Source organism: Haplochromis burtoni, unplaced genomic scaffold (genome assembly GCF_018398535.1).
Source record: "Haplochromis burtoni strain Fernald_Lab_line unplaced genomic scaffold, NCSU_Asbu1 Contig_39, whole genome shotgun sequence".
Lineage (NCBI taxonomy): Eukaryota > Metazoa > Chordata > Actinopteri > Cichliformes > Cichlidae > Haplochromis > Haplochromis burtoni.
In genome coordinates, this window is record NW_024582400.1 from 2,854,527 (window position 1) to 2,877,698 (window position 23,172).

Consider the following 23,172-nt stretch of genomic DNA (forward strand, 5'->3'; position numbering starts at 1 on the left):
TTTACAGTGCACGCTACTCTGTTTTTTGTCAGACTTGAAATAGCCGAAATACCTTCACACTACGGAACTTCTATGGCTCTTCCGTTCGACAATCTCTCCGGCGTTGGAACCATCATCTGTTTTCTCTTCGGTCACGCTCGGTTGATTTTTCTAGTCGGCACACTCATTTCCTCCATTACCCGCTGGCTGCTTCCCAAACAAACACACGTGCGGCTTGGCACTTGTGCTGTACGTAACAAGTCACGCGACGTGACGCTGCGGCTGTGATTGGTTCGGCTCTGCGCTACTTAATTTGGATTGGCTGACCTTTTTTTTTTTTTTTTTTTTTTAGAGGACAAGAGCGGCGAGGTCTATCGCGATAGCTTAATTTCTCTATCGAGTAAAAGTTATATCGCGATACATATCGTTATCGTTCTATCGCCCAGCTCTACTTTCACGTCAGTATTTTTGAAAATGTGCTCTATGGCTTTATTTAAATGTGGATGGAGGTATGTTTCTCCACAACTAATAAATGGCAGTTTTTCCTAGCTGAACTGGTCCTTTTAACATAATTATATACAGACTATGAGAGTTATGAGCAACTCCATAATTTATGTTCTTTTCTGTCATGAAAATTTAGAGTTTAAAAAGAATTATTTTCGAAATGCATTTAAAACAGAGAATGATAATTCAGACATACATGCAATATTCATAATTCTAACAGTTAAAAACAGCACAATAATGAGGCACAACAATAAAAAGACCATTTTAATCCAATTTCAGACAGTTCATTAAATCACATGCCAAAAAGACTGAAATAAAAGACAAGATATTGAGGAAGATGAATCCATGATGTATTAGTGGCTTTGCATGTGCAAGGAAATGATGAAATAAACATAGTATGTACAAAAGGAAAAATAAATGGATTTATAACAAATCTCTAAAATCTCTCTCGCTCTCCATCTATCTATTTGTGAATAATTGTTGTGTGTGTGACATCACACAACGTTTTGTTCAGATTTGCCCACCTGTTAAGATGGAGATGGGATAAATGCAGACATATGCCATAGTCAAAATGTGCAAAATAATTATATATAAATGTAGTAGAGGCCACTTTGTGCTCCTAGTTAGAGTGAGCACTGCATGTATCTCTGTATGCAAGTATTTCTGCTAGAAAGAGAGAGGATGGCTGCAATTTTAAGAAATCTGCCAAATTTATACTAAACAAGCTGTCCATTTGCATAAAGGCAGCTTTTTTTAAGTACTTTTTACCACTCCTAAAAAACAAAACAACAACAATTTTTCAAGCTGTACTGGTCCTCTTCAACGAGTTTATTATATACCAACTCTGTGAGTTAAGAGTAAGCCAATAATGGAAATAGCTGTGCTGAAAAGACTAAGAATTTCCAAATGCAGTGTTGTTCTTGTGTTTCATTTTTAAAATTATTGCTAAATAGGTGGACAACAAAAGGAAAATGCTGTTGTTAAAGTCACATATGCATAAAGTATTCATGACTATTCAAGTTTGTCAGATACTGCATAGAGAAGACCTTTGGAAGGGTGTTTCTCCTCTTACGAAAAAAAAGGGTTTCTGTGATTATTAATAAACTCTTTAGTGATTAAAATCAGTGGTGGGCACATTGGTGCCAAAAGACCATCCATATCTGAATTTTGGGATTTTTATTCAAACACCTGCCAAAAATATGAAATTAAACAAAAAAGCTGTTGAGAAAGACGAGTGGATGACGTATTTGTGACTTTTACAAAGAAAGCAGTGTAAAAGATGCTTTTCACGTTTTTAAATTTGCTGTTCTGGTAGCTTGATAAAGACTCTTGTGGGCTTTTTACCACCAGGAATTTTTTAATTTTTTTTTTTGTTAAATTGTGAATAACACAAAAAATCCTGCTGATGTCTATTCTGGGGGGAAAAAAATTGTTCACTTCACCTGGGGTCATGCTTTCAGTCGTGACACTGCCACTGCTCTTCCATAGATTCTCATTTTAAAATTAAAAGCCAGCATCATATAAAAAGCAGACTCTGGCATCTTTATCCCCTCACCACTCAACCAGTTACAGCAGGATGCCGGAGGTCTCTTTGTGTTCAAAGGGAGTTCTTCCTCCCTACTGTTACCCAGTTCTTGCTCATAGGGATCATCGGATTGTTGGGGTTCTCCCTCTAGTACTGAAGGGTCTTTACCTTACAATACAAGGAGGCTTATTGTGAATTTTCAGTCTACTTTTAGCCTCAAATACAGATGAGGGATTCATGCTGTGGAGCTCCAAACCTCCAGCGTTGCCTTCCCGCTGCGTTTTCCACACCAGTTTCTCTCAGCAGCCTCGTGTGCTTCCTGTAATGAGAAAATGCTCACTCACTTGTTAATGGGGTTTGACTTCATCTAGTTTTTTGTTTGTTTGTTTTTTTACAGTTGAACTGATTGGTTGAAATCAACCTGTGCAGACACACATTTTACTTTGCCATTGGTTATGTCAGACCCTGTGTAATACCAGTAAGACTAACGGATCATCTATTTTAATGCTTCCGCTGGACTGTGACTGTGCTCCCTTGATTTTTACAGTTCCCAAAACAACTACTCCACCACTGTTATCTCTTCTAATTGGCTTTATTAATTTGTCACTCTGCAAAGACCTTAAGTCTTCCAGTGGGCTATGTGCTCCATTCAAACTTACCAGAGTCCAAATGCTGGCAAACTGGCGTTGCGTGCTCCTAAAGTCGTTTGGAGCTCATGTTCTGACCTGAATTGTGAGTTGGCGAGTAAAGGTTGTCGGCTCCTAGATAAAGGTTTTCCTCTTTCTCCTTTTCTTGTCCCGATGACTAAAGATCGGCCAGAGACAGGTTGTCGTTAGAGTTGAGTGAAAGTCCAGCTCAGGCATGAACAAAGCAAAGAAATCTACCTCTTGACCTAATAATGAAATGCACACAGGCCACTTTGTCTGATCATATTCTTTAATATTTGGACACTGACGGAGAACGTTTTCATTTACATAAGCTGCCATCTTTAATGGACCACAAATTTAGTTACTCGAGGATCTTTGGCTGTGTTTCTGCTCGTCTTTTTTTTTCTTTAATGTGATTTCTTATCTAAAACAGTTTGTAATTTTTTTTACTTATTTCCTATTGAGGGTGCATTACTTCCTTTTGTACTACATTAACTTTTTCCCTCTCTTGTTCCCTCCTGTTTTGGTGACGTGTGCAGCTGGATTCACTCCAAACGGTAAAATTTCCATCACATTCAAGTACATGCACTTTTGGATGTGTGAGATTGACCTTTCTGGGTTTTTCCATACAAATCTGAGTTGGCATATTTAAAAAGGGGTTGCAACATTTACCTTCATTTTGTGAATACTTTCAGTTACAGGTCCTCAGAGTAGATAAACATAGTTTGAAATCTGCCATTTTTTTATGGTTTTTTTATTTTATTTTTACCAGCCCTGATAGCTCAGTAAAATAAATGACCATATGGCCAAATAAATAACCTTTAAGAGCTAGAAACAAATTTGAAGTCAAAATAAATACATTGAAGTAAAATTATTATAGATTTCAATGAAAACTTTGAGTAATAACAGAGAAAAAGTTCATGGAAAATAAAACAGAATACAATTAACCTACTAAACGCACTAGTGGAAAGTGCGGTGCAAGAAAGCATGAAGTTGTGATACATACCTTTCATACAGAACCTAATTTTAGCAAATATTCACTTCTTAAAATCTGGATGGCGATACTTTAAAGAAAAAAGTAAAAAATTCTTTTCATCCACTGTTCAAGTTTTTGCTTGAGGTCTAACTTTATGCACTATAAGTTGAGAGATTTCCTCTCATATTTCTCTTCTATGGTTTAAGGAGACAAAGTAGGAAAACGAATTTCAAATACGTGTCTCTGTCCTTTTTTTTTTTTCATCCACAGTTGGTGTATTTTATACAACTGCATTGGTTTGACTGCTAGTGTTTGATCTCAGACAGTCCAGCTTGTAGCAGTTTTATCCACCTCCTCCTGCATCTCTATGTAGCCGGCAGAGCAGTAGGTGGCAGGGTGCACCTTCACTGTTCCCCAAATTCACATCAGGAGTTAGAGACAGGTAGAGGTAGCTTTAGTAGGTGTGCTTTATTGAAGGCTGGGAGCCTTTATGCATCTTCCTCATTGTTCTCTTCATGACCACCACTGCTATAAACAGCTGGCAGGAGAAAATACAAACAGCCCGAGATGGTGAATCATACTTCTTGTGTCTTCCACGTGGTATCTCCAGCTGCTGCAGCCATGATGTGCAGTTATGTTTCGGGAACTCAGCTCTGCTGTCACCTATGACTAAGAAAACACACTTTCATCATGTTCAAGCACCAAAGGAAACACACAAAAATGGGTTTCATTTCCTTTTCCCGCTGTTTTTTGTACTTTAGGTTTAAGGAAATCCTCTGTAAAAAGACACGTTTTTCTTAACCCTCCTGGTTGGGAGTCCTTGCTGACAGCGAGGACATTACTTGACCACTTAGAAGACGTCGAACTTGTAGATTTTAACCTAGGTAGATAGAAATTTACCATTCCTGTGATATCTTTGGTGAAGTTGTAGCCCTCAAGCTTTACAGTCTACCAGAACACAGCATTTGTTTGGGACAGCATAGCATATGCTGTATTCACATGTACCCTGTTTTTTGTAGTGCAGATGTGTACTGATACTACTGGTATGTCCATTAGCATGGCTGCTAATGACAGCAACTTTCATGTAGAAAGTTGTAGTTTGGAATAGGGCTGCTCAATTAATCGAATTTTAATCTCGATTACGATCTGGGCTTTCAACGATCATTAAAAATGACTGAGCCGATTATTAGCCCCTCCCTCGTGCTTTACTCTCGCGCTGCTCCGTGTGGCAAATCGAGCGCACCTCTTTGCATTTCGAACACGTGTCACAACAATTAAGAGCAGCGGTCTCCAACCTTTTTTGCGCCATGGACCGGTTTATGCCCGACAATATTTTCATGGACCGGCCTTTAAGGTGTCACGGATAAATACAACAAAATAAAACTAGTACCGGTACCGAAAAAAAAGAAATTTATTCATAACACACGTGAAAAGACCCAGGAAAACTGAGTAAACGATAACAAAATAACGCTGAAAACCGATAAAAACCCTAAAAACTATACATTTCACACCTGAGCCTCAACTCTCGCGGCCTGGTACCAAACGACTCACGGACCGGTCCGAGGCCTGGGGGTTGGGGACCGTTGATTAAGAGGACCCGAGAGAACCTCGGAAAGCTAAGCAGAAGTTATTTGGAGAGGAGAGTGACTGCCGTTGGTTGAAAAGAGAGGTAAAAAAAAACTTCAGTGGTGTGGAAACATTGGGTTCGCGGAGTCAGATGTGGATCAAGTAGACATAGGCTGTGTCCCAATTCAGGGTCTGCACGCTTGAAGTACGCATTTTAAGTGCGGTTACGTCACCGCCACGCGACGACGGCTGTCCCAATTCGAAGTGTACTTCAAATGCATACTCCAAATGCACCGTCAATTTCCCCAAATATCAAGCGTTGTCCGGTGCACGCTTCGTGGTCCCATATATCCCACAATTCATAGCGCGGCGGTGGGTGTGGAGAATTTTGCCGCAAAATACGGCAGAAGGGAGCGGCCGAAGAGGGTTTTTTTCCCCCCAAACTTTATTGAACGTATAAAGCGAACAGTCAGTCATTCCAGTTCAGTTTGTACAGTAGACATACAAGGCAAATAAGAGTAACAATATACAGTACAATGAAATAAGAAGGATAAATAAATAAAGAAAAAAAAGGGGGGAGGGATGTGACAGACTTCATAACAACTTTGTATTTGAAAGTTGTGACATCTCATTCGTTAAACATTTCTGAATGAATTTCAATCAATGATAAACCTTTTTTATTGGAAGTTAATTTAACAGAGTTTAAGTAATATTCAATTTCAATCAAAACCAAATTAAATGATGGGGTTGAGTCTTGAAACTGACATTTATGTATATGGAATTTCCCTAATAAGATGGAGCGGCCGAAGAGTGAACTGTCAAAAGTACTGAATATGACGTCACTTATTTATGTGCGAATGTTTAATAATTAAAGTCAGTCATATATCCACAAACACAACAATCTGAAATATATATATCTGACAATACTATAATATTGGCCATATTATATTTACATTACCACAGTGAGATGACTTTAGTCTCATGAACAACATTAACTAATTGTTATTTACTAACTAATCTTAAATGACTGTTCAGCACAGAAATGAAGCCCAACAATCATGTTTTACAGTCCTGTGGTCTCAGCCTCAGATACTCAACTAATCAAAGTGATGTCATGACAAAAATGAATGACCAACAAAACATTTTTCTCCTTCATTTCTGTCAAACAATGCTGTATGTAACGTGTTGGTTAGTATCATGGTTGCTAGGCAACCTGAACAGCGCGACGAAGCGTATACCGTCCCATTTCACAAGCCTCTCACTTCCGCACTTCTCGTACTAATAGTACGCACCGTACGTAGTACGCGTAGTGCGCGTACTTCAAGCGTGCAGACCCTGAATTTGGACACAGCTATGGTGTGTAAACTTTGCTACAGTGTCGTAGCTGCACCACAGAGCAACACTGCAAAGTTCACTAAACATAGATGTTTACATTTTTCATTTCTTTTTTATATTGCAAACATTTGCACTGTTATCAGTATTTGCACACTATTTTATATTATTTTTTGACAATCTTTAAAGTCATTATTCAATACATTGTTATTGTTAAATAAATATCGTCAAATAATCGAGATCTCAATTTCAATGAAAATAATCGTGACTTATCACTTTTTGCCATAATCGAGCAGCCCTAGTTTGGAAAGCATGTAAATAGTTTGATATCAGTTTGAGAAAGATTTTTTTTTTTTTTTTGTTCGTCCATGATTGCCAAGACTTGAGAGAACATTTTTCGAAAGTCAAATGTGGTTGTCCATAATAATTATATGTGTGGTTTGAGAGAAATTGATAAAATCCTGTTTACGTTTGATTTTTTTTTTTCCCTTAAATTTTATATTTATGCAGAGTTCAACATAAAAAGTGGCCGAATCTTTGGAGCCAGTAATCATTAGTTTTTAATGATTAGTTTTTATTACCGTCAGTATTTTCACAATGAAACGCCAATGGAAATCAAACCACCCATATGGATTGTTTAAATGTAACAAAAAACTGTTTTGTTTGTTTGGTTGTTATTGTTTTTTAACTGCTTTCATCTACTTTTTACACGGCAGCAGCTTAGTAATTTAAGTAGAAGCTAAAATGGAAACTGTCTGCTTGCAGTTAAACTGATCTTTGTACATCCAACGGCTGGAGCCATGGACTGGTCGCCAATCTGGCGCAGACTTAAAAGACTCAAACCAGAGACAACCATTCACAGTCACACTTATGGGCAATTTAGAATCATCAATTAACCTAACCCCTATAACGACATGCCTTTGGACTGTTGGAGGAAGCTGGAGTACCCAGAGAGGACCCACGCAAACACGGGGAGAACATGTGAACTCCACACTGAAAGGCCCCAGGCACGTGGTAGAATCGAACTCAGGACCTTCCTGGTGTGAAGCAGCACTGCTAAACACTACCTGATAGATTAGATGAAGACAAAACAGATTCCCCTAACGTTTGTTATGTATAGTTATTTTTAACTCCTTTACATGCATTTTACTTTACGTACTAACTGCAGTGGAAGTATCAGTCTGCTAATAAATGACATGTTATTTTTATGTGATAAGCTAACAGTATGTAAAGTAATTTTAATTGGCTTTGTTTTGGGGGAATTTAAAGTGATCGACCTGCCCCAGTGGGGGGTAACTGTTAACACTGTTATTGTTATGTAAGCTTTTGTAATTCATGTGGTATGACTGCAGCATGCCTTAGAGATGATCCCAAAAAACTGATCCATGAAGCTAGTTCGTGCATAAGAAGAAATTCTAAAGAAGAGTAAACCAAAAATAGGAAAAAGAGTAGGATTGTGTTAAGCGAATAAGATTAACTGCTGATCAAAATAATCATGCTTATGAATTTTTGTGTTGTAGAGTAGCTCTCGGTGGTTGGTAATTTAAAAGTGTTTGATTGAGGTCAGGCCCATGATTTTACGAGTCTGCATCTTTCCAATTTGAGGGAATAATACAAGAGAGCATGCCTCAAAAAAACAGCATTTATAAAAGCCAAAGATGTCTTCAAATAGCAACACTGCACTGGGCTCCTACAGGGAAGCATAATTCATTTTTCCCTCCAGTGTGAACCCAACGGTAGAAACGATGTCTTCTCTAGACTTAGACTTATGTTAAATTAGATTTTAACTATGCAACAGAGGTTTCTCCTTTTGCTGTCGTGTCTTTTCAGATAAACTGCGTATGTCTGTGAAGGTTCTCAGTCATCCAGGTCATCGTAGTCAAAGGAGCTTGCAAAGAAAAGCGTCTGGACTTCTTTAAGTTGCTTGAAGACGTTTCACCTCTCATCCGAGAAGAACTGAAGAAGCTTCTCGGATGAGAGGTGAAACGTCTTCAAGCAACTTAAAGAAGTCCAGACGCTTTTCTTTGCAAGCTCCTTTGAATAAACTGCGTATGTTTAACTGCCACCTCTTTCTTTCTTTCTTTTTTTTTTCCTTCTTTTTTTTTTTTTAAACCGTTCTTCCTCTGTGGTGGTGTCACTGAGTTTGGTCTCAGTTATGAGTCAGCAGCACCAGCGGCTGAGAGGAAGCTTTGCATGGAGCTCCATCACTCACAGGCTCTATTCAGCCTGATTACCAGCTTTGACGGGCTTCTCCTACTGTCTGATAGGGAGACGGGGGAAGCTGACAAAACTGCTGCAGTTTTGGGGGTTTTTTTGTTTTCTTTATATAGACTTGAGTGTTGAGGCAAGATTAAAGACCTGTTGTTATGAAAGCGGTTAGGATAAATGAAAGCATTTTCAACAATCAATTGCTGTGTAAACCTTCGTCTAATATTTAGGCGATTAAGCTACAGACTCCTAGTAAGGATACTGGTATTGGTTCTGGTACCAAACAGCTGATGTTGGTTTTCTTGCAGCGAGATGTTACTACTTCTAGTAGCCAGGCTTTCTTTGCATTAGCTCGCTTGACAAAACGTAAAACCCCAGTAAGAGTTAATGTGTATCACAATGCTGGTTATCACCTTTCTTTGTTAAGACCTTGATTATACTTTGCTACAGACATGGACCATTGGAGACTCGAGAGCTGAGCTATCATTCTTGTTCCATTTCTTAGAAGGTCGCAGAATAACTCAAGTTTTCTGGCTCAAGTTTCTGAGCTGCAAAGAGGAGTTCATCTTGTCAAGAACAGTCGTGTATTCATGAATTAATATTTTTTGTCTCCCTCTTGGTGAAGTCGTTGATTTGTAATCTGTACAGTAAAGCTTTGAAACTTTAAACTTGCTTTAAACATTAAAAGCTAGTCTTTTGCTTGCGGTCTGACTCCATCTCATAACCTGAAGACCCAAAATTAACTACATTCTGGTCTACATCATGTTTGCAGACTGTTTGTGGATTTTGCTTGTATTAAAAGCACACTTCTTGTCATTCTGCATTTTTATTGGTCCACTATATGTATGTCACATTACAGCAAGCACCAAGGCTCCCCCGACAGGCATGCTTGCGCTGTTCTTTGACGGGTAACTGTCCTTGCATTGCGCAGTGGTGCTGTTGTCGTGTTGAAGGTGAAAGACCTTTAATAAAGTATGCACCTTGGTTTTACTATTACTTTTACTCAATATCCTACTCATAGACCAAGAACTCTTTATAATCTGTGGTCAACTATAATTCCCGGACTCTTAGTAGTACATTTACAATTGCTTTGGTCTCTGAATGATAGCAATAGTCATCATTAATGTCTGTGAAGGTTCTCAGTCATCCAGGTCATCGTAGTCAAAGGAGCTTGCAAAGAAAAGCGTCTGGACTTCTTTAAGTTGCTTGAAGACGTTTCACCTCTCATCCGAGAAGCTTCTTCAGTTCTAAGGTCAAATGGTGGGGAGTCCCAGATTTAAACCTAGTGGGAGTATCCCCCCACAGAGGGACAAAAGGACCCCCTGATGATCCTCTAATCGCCTGAGCCAAGGTGTGAAACTGGGTGTGGGTCACAATCAGCCAGGGTTTCGGGTGAGCTCATTGTGAAACCTGGCCCCACCTTATCATGCGAATTCCTGAGGTCAGATATGAGTGGGCGTTACGGCGTCTGGGAATCATTAATCGTCATCGATCAATCACCAATAGATCGTGGTGGTAGTGTCAAGACTGTCCTGCAAACTGGAACCAAGAACATTTGCCTTCAAAGTAAAGGTTGGACCTTTTGAAATGTGGTAAAGCATATATTTTCCTTAGAAGTTGAAATGCATTTTTGCAGGTTTCACTAACACTCAGTGGTTTGTTAGCAAATGTTTCTAGACAAATTGTCATCGTCCATGTAAAACACAAGCAACCATGGCAGTCTGTTAGCATTCCTTGGGAAATTCTTTTATCACACTCCAATTGTGCTAATTTTGACCATAATTTACAAGGTCAAATTAGTGTTTTACTCAGTATGGCTTGAAATTAGTGTCTGAGCACATAAACTCATCAGGAAAATGTTTTCTGAGGTCACTCTACAGATGCAAGGGGTTTTCTTCCCCTAGACTTCTATAGGCAGTCCTCTTTGCAGAGTCAGAGAGTTCGCCTCCTAATGCTCATTAAATAGAATGCAGTTGTAAGACAAATCTGCATCGGCTTCACTTTTCAGAGCCAGGAGCTACAGATATCTCTTCCAGCTTTTTGGGTCAGGAACCAACTGATATCGACATATCAGAGTGGCCCCACCCTAATTTTAACTGTCCATTGAGCCACGAGAAATTATTTAGATATAACTGCAGAGTTTTGTCATACCCTGTATTTCCCCGTATCGCCCCAAAGTAAATTAGAGTGCATCATGGGGGTTAAATTTCTTAAATTAGTTCTGAACAATAGGCTTTGTGGCTTAGATATTACCTTTTTACTCTCCCCTCCAAAAAGGGAGAGTAAAAATTGTTAGCACCCAAGGTAAAACTTAAACCTGGATACAAAAAATTAAAAAAAATTAAAGAAGGAAACCATATCAAGTATAATGTTTCATGAACGGGCATGGGGAGGGCTGTACAACGGACTTTATCTTTTCAATGCAACGCCCTGCAGCTGAAGCCCTTGCCCTTCGGGGGAGTTGCACTCTTGATGTGCTTTTGTTAACTAAGAAATCATTTTCTATTAGGGCTGTACGCCTGTTAAATATTTTTGATGTGTAATTCCTTGTTTCTTGTTCTTACACCTCTGTCTTTTCTCCTCTGCCCTCAAAGGAACCATGGGAATACCACTACCCAACTGCATTTGGGAACCAATATGTTGAACATGGTCCGCAACATGTCCGCATGAGGGGAGCCTGTTCTGGGCGGTGAGAGACAAATGGTGAAAAATTAAAAGTAAAGCGACTCTCCCCTCAACGCACAGCCGATTCCTCACCCCAACCCCCCACCCCTCCTCCTTCTCCCCTCCTGAGTCGGATGGCTCCGAATGACGAGCTGCAGTAATGGAAGTCCACCCGCCGTTCAGCACCGTGGCCATGAAGCAGCTCAAAGGGTAGGGTCTGCCGTGAGCTCGCCTCACCCTACCCACCCTGCACCCCCATCCCCCATCAGCTCCACCTGAGAGCACACTCCCACTCTGAAGTGAATATTCATCATCCTGAACCCTCCCTCCTATCGCCACCTCGGCCACGGCTTTGGAAGACAAACATGACGCGCATTGCGAAGACACTGGTTGATGTCTGATATATATACCTCTGAGGTGTCGAGCGTAAAACCAGCGGAGCAATGAATGGCGGAAAGGACTGCGAGGCAGGAGATGAGAGGCAGGCCGTCCCTGTCCAGGTCCCCATTGGCTGGCAGCGCAAGACAGAGCACGGTGGAGGGGTCGTGTACATAAGGTAAGAAAATGAGATCAAAACCATCAGAGATTTCAAAGCAAACATGGCTACAGATTAAGAGAAATATATCTGTGAACCACTGCACATGCTCAGTACATTTAGACTGAAAGCTGTTTAATAAAATGTTTAAACTAATTATGGGCATGAATGTCATGATAATTTCTGGCTTTTAATGATTTCTTTAAGCTGTTCTTTGTTCTGGAATGATTGTATAGCATACATCTTTAATGACTTGATAAAACAAGTACTGGGTGCCCAAGTTTCAATTTATTTTGTATTTTCTCTAATCCACACACGGTCAAAAGTATATATAAATACAGGCTCCGTTATACTGTCTATATACTTGCATATATAGGGGATTTGGGAAGGCCATTTCAGAAACTTAGTTACATCTGAAATCCAAGTTTCATCCATCCACTTTTAATTTTTATCCACTTTGTGCAGTGCACCTTTACCACTGTCAGCAAAACAGGCCCAGAGAATGATGCTACCACCACCATGCTTGACAGTTGGTGCAGTGTTCTTGGGTTTGAAAGCCTCATCTTTACTCCAACTATAACTCAAGGCAACGATATAAGTTCAATCGTTGTCTTGCCACATAATAAACGTTAAAAAAAGAGGTCTATATTGGAGCAGGGGTTTCTTACTTAATTGGCACCCTCTCTGGTGTTCCAGAGGTTTCCAGTTCATGTCAGGCTTGAACCTTGGTAGTTTCTGTGCTGTTTCTGAAGATCCTAGCCAATTTCCTGTGTGACAGTTTGGGTCTTTTTCCACATCTGAATAACTTGTACTTACAATTGTTTGAACTGATGATCTTCGAGTCTACAGTTATTTAGACCTTCCTAACTTGTGTAAATCTACAATTCTCCTTCTTAGATCTTCAGTGAGTTCCTTAGACCAGCGGTCCGCAACCTTTTTTGCACCACGGCCCGGTTTATGTCTGACGACATTTTCACGGACGTTCAAGGTGTCGCGCATAAATACAACAAAATAAAGCCAGTACCGGTACCAAAAAAAGAAGATTTATTCATAAAACATGGAAAAAGACTCAGGGAAACAGAGTTAATGATAAAAACAATAAAAAATGACGATACAAAACCGATAAAAACCCTGAAAACCATAAATTTCACACCTGAGCCTCATCTCTCGCGGCACAGTACCAAATGACTCACGGATGAGGCCCAGGGGTTGGGGACCGCTACAATAGACTTCCCCCACTGTTCTGAGCATTTGTAAGTCCAATAAGGGCTGTTAAACAAATCCTTTCCGTGCTGCAAAGAAATTACCAGTTTTAGTCAATTGTGATCACTAAAAAGAAAAAGCCAAGTTGAGACATCATAGAACCTTCAGCACCACTTATTAAAAGATTTTGAGCCTGTGTGGATTATTAAAAAAATCCAAACTTGTTTTGCCCCAAATTACCATGACAGTCATGTTCTTAATGAGTGTATGTGTGGGGCTAAATGGCTGAAAGTCTAACCCCTGGCGTCCACCAATCGATTATCAGTCTTTTTAAATCAATCTTAAATTGCATCATTTTGTTCCTATAAGAGTCAAGAAGAAATAAAAATTGTCGCCACATCTATCAGCTCATTATTACCACTAGTCTATATTAGGGCTGCATGATTAATCGTTAGAAAATCGCGATCTCGATTCATACTTATGTGCGATCTCATTTCCAAATGACAATGATTTAAAAAAAGAAAAAAAAAAGACGACGACGATTGTACCGCATTTTGATCCGGGACGTAATCTGCATGAAAACAAGCGCTCACTCTTCCTGCTCAACAAATGACAAGGGCGGAGCCTTATACCACGTGATACAGAAGCTGTGCCGTGTGATGCTAAAATTAGCAGGGAAAAAACAACGGAGAGCACGTCAGGGATGACGAGAAAGTGACAGGAGAAAATCCGTCCCGGTCAACCACCTGAACATCAATAACGGGAACCTTATACAGCGCTTCCCTATACACGTCGAACTCCCGCAGGCACAAAGAAATTACGGAGGCTATCACTTATCACCTGACCAAAGATATGGCTCCCATCAACACTGTGCAAAACGAGGGATTTAGGAAAATGATCAACACCCTAGACAAACGCTACACAGTGCCGTCCCGCAACTATTTTTCTATTGTTGCACTACCTGCTCTATACACGCAGCGTCGAGCAACGGTGGAGACGGAATTTCAAGCAGTACAACATTTTGCAGCAACAACAAAATGTGAGACATTAGTTGTTTTTATGTTTATTTATTGTTTTTATGTTCAGTCTCAACTGTTACGAAGTTGATGTGCAGTTAATAAGTGCAATAAATATTTATACTGGAAAAGAAAATCGTGAGAGAATTGTGATCTCAATTCTAAGCCAAAAAATCGTGATTCTCATTTTATGCAAAATCGTGCAGCCCTAGTCTATATCATGACTAAAAGTGTGTTCACGAACAACGGAGGTGATTGATGTCATGTATCAAAGGTAAGCGTCAGGTTTTGGTCCCAGTCATTTGAATTCAAAGAGCACCCAGCAGGCTTGTTTACTGTGCACACAGGGTAGAGTTTCTCTAACTGATCGATGAGCAGAAGCATGGCAACTCTTTGATGATGATGCTTCCTGTGTCCAGTCACAGTCACCTGATTTAGTTTCCATTTGGCATGAACTAGACACACAAATTTCTTCACTGATCAGCCCACGGACACAGGTAAGCTGCAGACAGTGAAATGACTAACAAAGCGACTGCTACTCGTCGGTCTCCTCCGATGAGTCGAATCCTTGTAGGCTGTGACTTGGTGTCCTTCCCGGCACGTGCGCTCACCAACCACAATGAACCGAAGCAGTTGGCTGGTGTCAGGTTTATTTTGGGTGTTGGAAAGAATCCTGTCTGTGACCGTGGCCTGATACTGTCACAGCACACTTGTATTTGCTGATGTTCTTTTACATTTGAAAGCATGCTTTTGCTTCAGGGATGATCCTCACAGTTGATTTTTTTTTTTTTTTCATTCTCTTTCACAGCCACAGTGATTGATGATTCAGTCTGTATATGTCTGTATATGTTTGATAGGAACTACCAGCGGTACATACTGTTCTTCTTTAGAGGTAGTTTCTTTGTGCCAGCCTTCGAGTGCATAGAGACCCCTTTTATATCTGTCTTTGGTTAAAGCTCGTTCTAATGTTTCATCCAGGGGTGTCAGACTCCTTTTATTATTACATGGGACACATGCAGGCTAATTTTATCTCAAGCTGCCGCGACTAGTAAGAACATTGCATAATAACCTATATGTCTAAGTTTCTCCTTTCTTTAACCAGTGTAAAGATACAAAGGCATATTAGGCCTAGATTAAAAACAATTATCACCCAGAAACCCAATTTGTCCTGTGCATGTGTTCCATCCTTTCACAATAAAAGTCCTTGATTGTGTAGCTTCTGTACACAAAATGGCTCACAGAAGTGTACTGAAGTATTAGATACACTTTGCATAATGTGTGCCTCCAGAACTGCCATAATGCTTCATGTCATAGATTAAACAAGGCACTGGAGAATTTGATTCATATTCAGAGATGCTCTTCTGCACATCTGGGTTGTAATGAGTAGTTGTTTGAGTTACTGCTACCTTCCTGTGAGCTTGAAACAGTCTGGCCTTTCTCCTCTGACCTCTGACATCAACAAGATATTTTCTCCCAGAGAAATGCCGCTCACTGGATAATTTCTCTTTTTTAGGTCATCTTCTCTAAACTCTAGTGATGGTTTCTGAAATACCCAGACCAATAACCTTGCCACATTCAATCACTTAAATCACCTTTCCTTTACCATTATGATGCTCATGTTGTCCTGACTATGCCTAAATGTAGCAAAAAAGGGGAAGTACATTATTAAGACAACCACATTTTCACAATTTCCCTTGAGGAAAGACAAATGAAGAGAAAGTAAATGACAATTATTTTCTGTCTTCATGTAAAGTGCATATATATTGTTCAGGTCAGGTGTTTTAATACATGTAGATGGAGATTATTCCTCCGCGGTTGATTTCATGCTAACTACTATCCAAAAACAGTCTGAAGGAGCTGCTAACCTGCCTCAGAGAAGGGGAAAAAAGTTTGTGTCCATCGTGTTTCTTTTCTTCTTCCACGTTAACACTAAAGATCAGTGTTCAGGAGCTCCAGTCTAAAAATGTTGAATCTTATTTCAAACGGGTGTTTCAGTAAGCTTCCCAGAAGGAGCATTTTTGCTGTGGATCATTGCCAGCTTCAGCTTCAGCCTCACCTTGTTGTTGTTCTCTGTGTGCAGTCCCAGTGGCTCGGTGCTGTCCAGCTTGGAGCAGGTGAGGACCTACCTGCTGACAGATGGAACCTGCAAATGCGGCCTGGAGTGCCCACTCATCCTCCAAAAGGTATATTTATTTATTTGTTTTCTTTTGGCTCTGATTAAAACACAGTGAGATTTTTACAGCTGCTCCAATCTGAGCTCCAGATGATTCGCTATTTAGAGATTAAGATGGAGGAGCCAATCTGCGACGGAAATTAAAATTCTGTTGTCCACAAATTACGGCTAAACAAGGACCCCTAAATTTAAACTGGTGTGTGGTGTTTGTTTGTACAGGCTCCTTTTAGAGCTCTAATCATCAGGCAACTTGAGTGTACAGTGATAACTGCTGTTTCCTATATTTACAGTAGAGATTTAATGTAACACCATCACAGTTTTCAGTTATTGTTATGCAGAAAGGAAAAACACAAACTGTATAAGCAAAAATTACATTTATTTATACAAACTGTCAGTTTTATCCTATTAAACAAAATCACAAGTTAAATCTCATCTTTGGCATTTTTTGGGCCGTTATTTTACAGTGCAGTATAAACACAGAATGGACAGGAAAGCAGGAGGCATATATAGCACTGCTACATATGCCTCTTTTCCACTAGTACCGTCTCCACTCGATTCTACTCGGTTTCAGTCGTTTTCCATTACAATTCAGTGCTTTGGGCTGTTAAAGCAACACTGCCAAAAGACCCGTCATGTCATTTGTATATGCAACAAAAACAACACAAAAATGTAGGATGTTGTAGGTATAAAGGTGATGGTGTGCCTGCTGCTAAACCGAAAGTAAGCATCTTCACTTCGTCACTGGACCACGGTGTCGGTGTTTGTGCAGCCATTGGCAATAAGTGAGGTGGTTGGCAACCAGTTTTTAGGCCACTCCCTAGAGTGGACACTCCCCACACTCTTATTTTGAAAGTTCACTTGCTGCTAAACCGTTAGCATCCAGTCTTTCCAGTTTTCCTTACCGATAATGCCAATTAGGCGGTTGTTTTGGTGGTCCCCTACACTGGGCTCAAAATGGAAGAGTTGGGAGTCTACGGGATGAGAAACTCCAAAAACTACTTTGTTATGTATGGTCACAAAGTTTCTACTTTAGAGTCTTCTAGTTTCCTTTCAGGACCACTGCCTCTATTGTCTGCTCGGACAGCTTTGAATGGTGGTTCTGAAGTTTTATTCTTCAAAGTGTGCAGAGACTCAAATCAGTGTGGCTTAGAGTGAATTGCAGGAGTGAAATTATAAAAGAGTATACAGGAAAAGCTCTCCTGTAGCATAATCCTCTCCTATTTCATACTCAGGATGTATGAAATGAACCCAAGCTGACCCACTGATCTCTGTAGGACCAAACTACAAATGTCGGGGTTATGTGAGGCGTCACATTACACGGGGTAATCTGACCGATTATCCTTCCTGATGCTAAATTTGTCCCCAACACTCCACGCCATTATCAGAATGATTTTGTAGCTGCCCGTCTTCCCTTATGAGTGCCCCCTCCCTGCTGTCTTCTTAGTATCTGAAAATGAAGATGCAAATATTTTTTAAGACTCATTTTCTGGTCTTAAACATTAGTTCACTTTTACATCTTAACCGTCTTAAGATGTGGGATATCACATATCTCATATCATGAGGTGCTTGGGAGAGCCACTGCCTCCATGTTTATCTACGATTTAGTCTATGTACATCACTGCCTGTGCTGTTAAGACAGCCCCAAGAGATGATGAGCGTGAGGAAAATATAGTGTGCTGCCAGACCTGGATGTGATTTACATAATATTCAGGGGTGGTCACGTGGCTCGGGGAAGCAGCTTTCTGGCCTCAAAACTGATCCTCACCATCCTTATTCTGGGCCCACAGCATGCTTTCTTTTCTTTCTTTTTTTTCTTTTCCTTTTTTTGTGGGGAGCTCTGATTAGTTGCAAAGCGTGATAATAGGCTTACTGTTATCTGTGAATCCATGATCACAGGAGATCCCAGTTTTCTCTTGAAAGAATTGCAGTTGTTCTAGAAGCCCACGGGTGACTGGATAGATGGGTGGATATCTATGTTTCTGTGTGCACTGATCTAAGAGGACTGTTTAAGCAGGGTTTTTCATGCGTACTGATTTTGCACAGGTATGTCAAGGAAAAATACTATTTGATATTCACAGGAATTTCTTGGACGATTCCTTGAAGATCCTTCCCCAGCCACTCTCGGATGACTGGGCATTGTTGTGGCATGCTGGCTTTACCTAAGGCCTGCACTCTGAAGCAGGATTTGGGCGCAGTGAGGAAACTTCAGTGTTAGGAAGATGAAGGTTTACTTCTCATAACTATAGTAACCTATGCTGGAGAATTAAGCTGCTCCTTAGCAAGCTTTGTTTAAGATTTGACATTAACGGGTATGAAATCAGCTTGCACTCACCAGTAATTTATCTGGAAAATGGTGTCATCATTCCTAAAAGATCCCTCTGGGCAAACAAGGGCAGTTGTTGACCTTTTATTAGCGTTGCGAATAGCCTCAAACACCAGTGTTTGTCGTTCACATTTAAAAAAAAAAAAGTTTCGAAATATTAACCTTTAGTGTAATGAAAACAACTCTGTTTCGTGCTACAATCAGACTAAGGAAAACAGTGATTGCAGACCTGCAGTATGAACAAAATTATAGCAGCCATAGGTGTTCTACACCCTTTCTTTTACACAGTTATACAATCGGAATACAACCAGTTACATTTAGTCCCCTACTGCAAAGAGTTGCGTTGCAGGAAGTAGTTGTCAGTCTGCACTCGTTTTTACAGACTGATTATAGTATTTAGACTTCTGCCGGAAATGTACGTCCTAACTTACAACATAACTGAAAATCCTACGCTGTAACCTGAGTTGCATCTCCCAAGAAATGTGTTGGATTGAAGCAGCCAACAACTATTGTGAGCAACCTGTTCTGCACCGTTAGCGCCTCCTGTGCATTTCCAGCTACAGTTTTTCATTTATCAATGAGACAAACAATCATCACCTCAGTTTAAAGAATAATAATCAATGTAAATATGGAGTTCCTACTGGGAGATTGCTGAAACTACTGAAATGGACATTAGAATTTTATGAAGAAGGTAAAAAGCAAAAAAAAAACAAAACCTGGCTCTGCAAAGACTCCCTGCAGAAGTGAAACTCAGGCATATGTTGGCAATCGGACTGTGTTTATAAATTATATGGCAGTTGTTTGCAAACCTTCACCAATCTGAGGGTGATTGCAGTCAATCTGAGTTGGACTGTGATTGTTTGAAGACAGGTTGCCTGTATAGTGATCTTGAGATTGAAAGTGGTTGCCCAGAGGTTGCATGCTCAACTCCTGGATGACAAGTTAGCTCTTTTACTAGTCACGAGAAGACTGCTTGCTCTGATGTGACTGGAACCTTAATGATAGAGGTCCCAGTTGATCTCTGCTGTCAGGTTTTTTTTCCTGGATACAAATAGGCTAAACTTTAGTATTACAGCAGCACCTTTTTAGTCGTACTGACCAAAGCACTTAAAGCTCTCTCACATTCACACGGTGCTTTTAATGCGCTTCACTCTCACTCGCAGTCTGCTGAGCTGTCTGCAGCAGCTGTGCTGGTTTCAGTCTGCTTTATGTTGTTCTATATCAGTTTTATCTTCCTTTGTAAAACCAGTTGTTGTGCTGCCAGTGCACTTCAATGTTTTTCTCATTGGCGAGGTGCTCAACCTTTGTGTGACTGCTTGACCCGATTGATAATGTGTTGATAAATAAAGACAGATATGAAAAAGGCATCCTGGGTATGGTGAATTTGATTAACAGTGTATATGATATATATGTATATATGACAGAAAATGGGGAATAAAACCAATAAAATGGCTAACAATAAAGGCCATTGCATGAGAGCGCAGAAACAATTAATTAAGCAAAAAGATTGTGAGTAAACTTAAACTACTTAGAACTGAAGAAGCTTCTCGGATGAGAGGTGAAACATCTTCAAGCAACTTAAAGAAGTCCAGACGCTTTTCTTTGCAAGCTCCTTTGACGATTGTGAGTAAACAAGCAAAACAATGACCAAGTCAGTTCAGTGACTTCTATCCACTTTTATTTATCTCCTCAGGTGTTCAACTTCGACCCCGGGGCAGCTGTCAAACAGAGGACAGCGGAGGATGTGAAAGCAGACGAAGATGTCACCAAACTCTGCATTCATAAGAGGAAGCTGCTGGCTGTGGCCACACTGCACAAGAGCATGGAGACGCACCCGCCTCTGGCACTGACCAGTTCAGGAGGAGGTACGAGTATACGTTACAGCTCTGAAACCATTTGTCAGGACACTTGGAAGTTAGCTCCAATAAATCCAAATGAAAGAGGACAGTGTTGATGTAATTTACATCCTAGTTTTGGAAAATATCAGTGAGTTTGGTAAGTAATTTATCCATTGTAGAAGTTCAAAATTCTAGCTGAACTTATACACAATAAGCAAATGAAATATTTGGAGGTTTTCAGGCCTTTCACATTGCCTCTGTGATATTCTGTCAAATCCACTCACTTTTATTTGAACTCGAAAATAAAGACAATCATAAATACTTAAAATTACCGTCTATTCATATATAAATCATACTTTAAGATGTATAAAACAGAGAAAAAGAAGAGAGAGGGAGATGCAGAGAGAAATTTATTGACACAAACTTGGAAGTAATAGATATAGAGTAATATGAAAATAATCAAGAAATCACCTATCTGTTTTGTGTCTGCCAATGGTCAATCCACCTTTACAGTTGTACTACTGAAAGTCAGTTATATGTAAGATTAAAAAGGTGTGTGTTTAAGAGCTTTTTAGATTATTCTGTTTGTATTATTAGGGAGTCCAGCATAGCGAGCACCACAATAATGTGGTTCATTTGAAGTGAATGCACAAGTGTTTCATAATCACGTTGAGTTAGGAATTAAGAGATAAGATAAGATAAGATAAAACTTTATTAATCCCTCGGGTGGGTTCCTCTGGGAAATTCGGTTTCCAAAAGCACAGCACCGACAGAAGTTACAGTTACAGAATATTATATATACACACACACACACACACACACGGAGATGTCTTCCATAGGGCGGGCACTCTCCCCAGTCGCAGACTGAGTTGAAGACTCGTTGTAGCGGCTCCCCAAGTTCAGCAGCACACGCCTTTAGCATCCTAGGACACACCTTGTCTGGGCCTGCTGCCTTTCTGGGGCGAAGCTTCCTCAGTTGTCTCCTGACCTGATCCACTGTGACACTGGGAGATGTTTGGGAGGAGGGGAGGGGGGGAGATGTCTTGCTGCTGAGAGAGGGATTGGAGGAGGGGGGTGTCATGGTGTCAGGAAGGGGGGGAAGCGAGGGAGGTAGGAGAGTGGGGAGAGGACTCTGTAGTGAAGGTGAGGGTGGGGGGGTTGTGGGCTGGTCAAACCTGTTGAAGAAGTTGTTGAGTTCGTTTGCCTTCTCCACAGTCCCCCCCACTGTGCTTTTCTTGGTGTTGTGGCCTGTGATGGTTTTCACACCATTCCAGACCTCCCTCATATTGTTCCTCTCCAACTTCTGCTCCACCTTCCTCCTGTAGGTGTCCTTTGCTTCCCTCAGGCAGCGTTTCACCTCCCGCTGTGCTGCTTTCATCTCCTCCTTCACTTTGCTCCTGAAACATCTCCAGAGATCACTTGACTGAACTCCCGAGGTAGATATAGAGATTGACAGACCACGTGACTTTCGCGCATTGCATGCCGGAACTCGTGGCAAAACAATCCAAGTACCTGCATCAAATGCAAGCATTTGCAGCACCGCAAAACGTTCATTCTTCGGTTCCAATAAATTCTTGCTTTTTCTTTGCCCCCCAAAAAGGTATGTACAAAACGAAGGAGAACAATGCCGGTCCGTACAAAGACAGACTTAATGAAAAGTCAAAGAAAAGATACGAGGAAAAAAATCAAACCAGTGAAAGGGTTAGATCCTTACGAGCACACAGAGGGACAAAATACGTTAGCGTGCTGCCCAACTTCACCACGCTCATATTTATAATTATACGGTTCTTTGGAGTGAGTGCATACACTCGTGAAGTTTAGTAACTTCAGGTCACTGCAACAAGCCCAGTTTACCGACGGATGGGTACAGGACCTTGAAATGCACCGTGTAGAAAGTAAAGACCATCGTACATATCATAAGTTTACCAGTCTCACAAATCGTCTCATAAATACACATTCGTTAACCATTTATTAATAGGACCTTTGAGCTCAACGGTAATTAATTAGTAGTGGAAATAATTTCTGGTACGCATCACAGAAATGTAGCAGTGACAATAATATTGTATGCTGTAATCGTACTGGGCAATTAGTGATACAAAACAACTGTTTTATCCTGTGAATAAAAGTATATGTTTTTGTCAATGTACCATAATAACAGAAGCGAAACCAATATTGTGTCAGGACAATTCACTATTTATGCACAATAAATAAAGGAGCATAGCGCGACAATTTCTGTTCAGCGCCAGACTTGCTTGTAACCTATATCACCAATTATGTTAAGAAAAATGACGCATTAACTACAACAGCAGACTGACCTTTGTGGAAATGCTTGGAGCAGACTAACCTGTGAGCTGGAGTGTTCTGGGACGTTATATTTGGTCTTTGAATGGCTGCAATCCAGTCGCCTCTTTGTTACTTCGGAAACATGGCTCGAACAATTTCTCTTCAACGACGTAATCCGATAACAACCGATCTCTTTACCCGTCGGCTTCCCGTGGCTGTCATGCGACCGGCTATTGCAGTTAATAATACAACAGCTTCTTGCCATTTTTTGTGTTTCTTTTTATCGCTGTATAACTGATTTCAATTGAAAGCCTGCGTGCGCTAGTACCTCTTGCCACGAGTTCCCAGAATTCTTTGCGGTTTTACCCCTGAGTGACGTCACATTTTCAATCTCTATATA

At 40.4% G+C, this 23,172-nt stretch overlaps 1 protein-coding gene across 4 annotated transcripts in view; it reads left to right on the forward strand.

Annotated features, from left to right (window-relative positions):
* Nucleotides 1–23,172, forward strand: part of LOC102304229 (methyl-CpG-binding domain protein 5) — a 58,049-nt gene that overhangs the window by 5,177 nt on the left and 29,700 nt on the right. For 2 of the 4 annotated variants that reach the window (XM_005919942.2, XM_005919943.3), the window contains exons 2-4: nucleotides 11,332–11,957; nucleotides 16,236–16,338; nucleotides 20,345–20,516. In XM_005919942.2, coding sequence (XP_005920004.1) covers nucleotides 11,845–11,957; nucleotides 16,236–16,338; nucleotides 20,345–20,516 — 388 coding nt within the window. In that variant the 5' untranslated portion in view covers nucleotides 11,332–11,844. Of the gene's footprint in view, nucleotides 1–3,194; nucleotides 3,213–10,083; nucleotides 10,310–11,331; nucleotides 11,958–16,235; nucleotides 16,339–20,344; nucleotides 20,517–23,172 lie in introns of those variants that run through there. The other 2 variants (XM_005919944.2, XM_042219883.1) reach the window with 2 other exon arrangements.